The 4177-nt window shown below is 44.2% G+C and overlaps 1 protein-coding gene across 1 annotated transcript; it reads left to right on the top strand.

Annotated features, from left to right (window-relative positions):
* Positions 1 to 4: 4 nt before the first annotated feature.
* On the top strand, positions 5 to 1644 carry LOC123176653 (uncharacterized; the record flags this gene model as incomplete). Its single annotated transcript, XM_044590753.1, has 2 exons — positions 5 to 311; positions 1325 to 1644. Coding segments are annotated over 2 exons (351 nt in total), but the record flags the coding sequence as incomplete, so codon positions are not given.
* Positions 1645 to 4177: the final 2533 nt, after the last annotated feature.

Raw genomic sequence — 4177 nt, forward strand, 5'->3', positions numbered from 1 at the left:
GGCGGCGGCGGCGCTGCGGGGGATCGGCGCGAAGCTGTCGGCGAACCCGGAGAAGGTGACGAGCGCGCTGCTGCTGGGCTCGTTCGTGGCGCTGGCGTTCCGGTCGTCGGAGCAGCAGGGCGAGATCGACGAGCTGGAGGCCCGCAAGTCCTCCCTCCGCGCCGCCAACTCCGCCATGTCCTCCACCATGTGGGCCTGGAGGGAGGAGCTCGTCAAGCTCGCCGCCATGCCCTCCCCGCCCATCACCGCCGCCCGCCTCCGCCACATCTACGGCGAGGAGGACCTCGCCGTCCCGGCGCCCAAGCCGTCAGGTATGCTCCTCGCTGCTTTCCCGCGATACTTGCTGCCGCAGTGATATACCGATTCTCTCTGCCGTAGCTACAGATTTGTCATTTCTCAAAACAAAACAGAAGAATCTTCAGATTTATCATTGCATTTATGGGGGGTGATGCTAGTCTGAACCTGAAGTCAAAACTGAAGCCATGTTTTAGCTTGTAGGAGTAGATCGTTAATCAGCCAATCCTTTGTTCACATTGATTCTGAAGCATGTTAAACCTGCGTTCATCCGTATGATGGTTAGTGTATTTACAGAGATTGTGGCATTGCACTGCACATTTGGAGGTGCTGTGTGGTAGGCATCAAAAGGGGTTTGAGTATTGGAGGTGATGTGTTCATTTTAGGAGTTCAGGGCAGGCGGATAACAAATCAATGATGTGCTGGAACTGGAACTGTGCAGGGTTTTCTTTGTCCATGTTATTATTTGGCTGGAATTTCATGTTGGTTGGACATCATAGTCCTCCGAGGTTTCATTTTCCACCATAAAACAGTAGTAGCTTGAAATGCTAGAAGAGACGCTTCACTGTATGCAATGCATAGGTTAGTATGTACTAAATAGGCAAAATGGACTTTCTGAACCTATATTTTCGGGCCGGTTCGGTTCATGTATCCCATTATATTGTGTCCAAGTTTGCATGTCTTTGTTTGGTCTGATGATAGACAAAACAAAAGGGTAGGATCACAGGATTTACATATTGATTGTTGGCATCAGTTGTGGGTATTGTTGGACTCACTGTGTTGAAATTGAGGTGATCCCAAAGCATGCCATAATTTGCATATAAGGTCACAGCATTTGCCTTCTTGAACTGTTGGATTATATTTGGCCAACAACCTCAAGGCATCACAGCACATCGATGCACATTGCTGGCAGCAAAAGCATCGGGAGAACAAACAGTTCGCTGTGTAGTTTTCGTCGAGCAGTTCTACATATTTGTAAATTTATTGATGCACCATGGCGGGACATAACATTTACCTTTTCAATATGCAGGCCCGGATGCCGAGGAGGAACATGTTCCCCTAAAAATATCATGAACTCTTCCCCGATGCTTGTTGTCAAATTGCAGAACTGGTCCAGAGTAGTTTTGCACCGAGTTGCAAACACGGTTTCTGTCGACCTAACATAAAGAACCATGCCTCCTTGTGGCGCTGTTTTATGCAGCTAATGAACAGTGCTGAGGTAGTCTTGTGTAGAAGCTCAGATGTTGTTGTCCTTGCACTTACATTTTCTACCTGAATATTCTTCACACACAAACAATTATGAGATGTATAGCTCTCGTTTGAGCTCGTTTAGGGCTTTGGTTGTGCTGATTGCTCTCGTCTCTTTTTCTGTTCTGTTCGGTTTCTTCCGGGCTGTCAGCATTGGACACAAAAAACGAGCCAGAGCTCCTGATGAAGCGGAAAGCATTTGGTTGGCTAACTCAAGTTGGATGCAGATGATGTGTAGCTTTTTCTCACGCCAGTCCGATCTCTTGGTACAGTAAATGGCACGTTGCAGTGCCTGTGGTGTTACCATAGTTTGCTCCCCTTGCTTGATTGTGAGGGGAGCCCTTCTCTGGTCTCTGATTTTACCGTAGTTCACTTGGTTGAGAACTAGACGGTTGCTTTACTAGAGATGGTGACATTTGCTGAAGCACAGGATCGCTCTGGTCTGATCTTTTTTGAACTGTGGCAGCAGCCCAAAAATTGATCGTTTGTTTGGGGATGTCCAACATTCCAGGAACTGCATTCACTGATGGAGAATTTGGGTCTGACAGTATTTTTAGATCTACAAAAAATCATTCGTTTGGGGATGTCCAACATTCCAGGAACTGCATTAACTGATGTTCATCCGAGTGAACCGTATGCTATACTTCTCCCATAACCATACCTGAATCATGAGTCCATCGCTAATTAGTGTACTCTTGTAATGCAACTACATAAATTATATAAAATAAATGCAATATTATCTTTGTTTTTTAGCCTCTATATCAGGTTGTTGAAGGATATCTTAGTTCCATATTTGGGTTTAAAGTTAGCATACATATACTGTACTTCCTTCATCGGAGAGGGAGAAAATGTTTTCCCCTCCTGTGGAAATGTGTGAGCAGCTCCACATCCATGATGGAGTTACACATGGCTTTCCCTTGAGGGTAAATGTGTCATCTTCAAGATCATACCCATTGGCGACCCAGTCCAGTGATTTGCGGCGATTGTGTACTGGCTTCATCTTCAGGATGTCTCCGAGTCCCGCCATTCTGATGAGGTATGTTTTTGTACGTGAATTGCGAGTATGTCTGAGTTGAGTGATTTGGGAGGGAACTAAGGAAGAGCCATATATCTTCGACGGGTCCACCTATGGTGAGGTGTTCATGGAGCCTTTGGCTCATCAGAATGTAGAGAAAATCCAAAGGAGATATCCAGAGAATTGGGAAAGGGGACCAAGGAAGAGCTATATTTCGACATTCCCGCATATCGTCAGCAATTTGAGGTAAGAATTACAAATATCTTGTTTCAGTACTCCCATGTGCAAAGCGACTTTGACCATAGCATGCCCATCATTGATTACTGTTCACATGTACAACACCCACATGCATGGAATATGTGATAATCTTGGGAAAACATCAAAAGAGGGATAACATTATTTTTCTCATTAGCGTAAGTGGGATGGATTATTTGGATTTAAGTACTTTTGGCCGGTTTCATTCAAGGATACTGTGAAAGATCTCTTATAATAGCAGGTCCACCTATGGTGAGGTGTTCATGGAGCCTTTGGCTCATCAGAATGTAGAGAAAATCCAAAGGAGATATCCAGAGAATTGGGAAAGGGGACCAAGGAAGAGCTATATTTCGACATTCCCGCATATCGTCAGCAATTTGAGGTAAGAATTACAAATATCTTGTTTCAGTACTCCCATGTGCAAAGCAACTTTGACCATAGCATGCCCATCATTGATTACTGTTCACATGTACAACACCCACATGCATGGAATATGTGATAATCTTGGGAAAACATCAAAAGAGGGATAACATTATTTTTCTCATTAGCGTAAGTGGGATGGATTATTTGGATTTAAGTACTTTTGGCCGGTTTCATTCAAGGATACTGTGAAAGATCTCTTATAATAGAATTTGCGATTTCTCACAAGGTTCACAAAATGGAAAAGAAAAAGGGGCCAATGCTATATCCGTTTAGACTTATGAGTTATGACCATTCAGGAACAGAGAGAGACAAGTCATCTGCATCTGAGCAGTAAAACCAAACCAAACCCTTTACAATCCTGCTTCCATTACATGTCATACTGTAATTGGTCAACAGAAATAATTAATAGAAGGCATCACATCATATTAATCCTGTTCGGTGTTGATCTCCACCAGACAACTGTTGTAAAAAAAGACCAATACATTTATCACAAATATTATCATACATAGTACCCTTCTATAACTTACATCATAGAAGTTGTACAAGTTATGCAGTTGCAATTTTTGGCAACAACATGGCAGCTCTGAAAGAATTTTCCATCCCACAAAACATCGATTCTTAAGAAAATACAATTGAAAAAATATTATCACTTATCAGCTAAGAGAGTACTCCAGCTAAGAAGATACAGAGCCTTCTGCACACAGTCTTCTCTTCAGTTTCTTGATCCTCTGTTCAGCAGAGGGGCAAGGGCTCACCGTTCCACTCTTTTAGGCACTCCAGCAGCGCGTCGATGTGCTTGCCCTGGTTCATGGCGACAAACACCTTGTCCACCTCTTCCCCAGGAGACCGTGTCTTCTCCCCAGTCAAGTACTCAGTCCCAAGCTCCTTGCGCACGAACCTGTAGAGCGGGTATGACCGGCATTCGGTGATACGGTTCTGCTG

This window comes from Triticum aestivum, unplaced genomic scaffold, assembly GCF_018294505.1.
Source record: "Triticum aestivum cultivar Chinese Spring unplaced genomic scaffold, IWGSC CS RefSeq v2.1 scaffold60805, whole genome shotgun sequence".
Taxonomy (NCBI): domain Eukaryota; kingdom Viridiplantae; phylum Streptophyta; class Magnoliopsida; order Poales; family Poaceae; genus Triticum; species Triticum aestivum.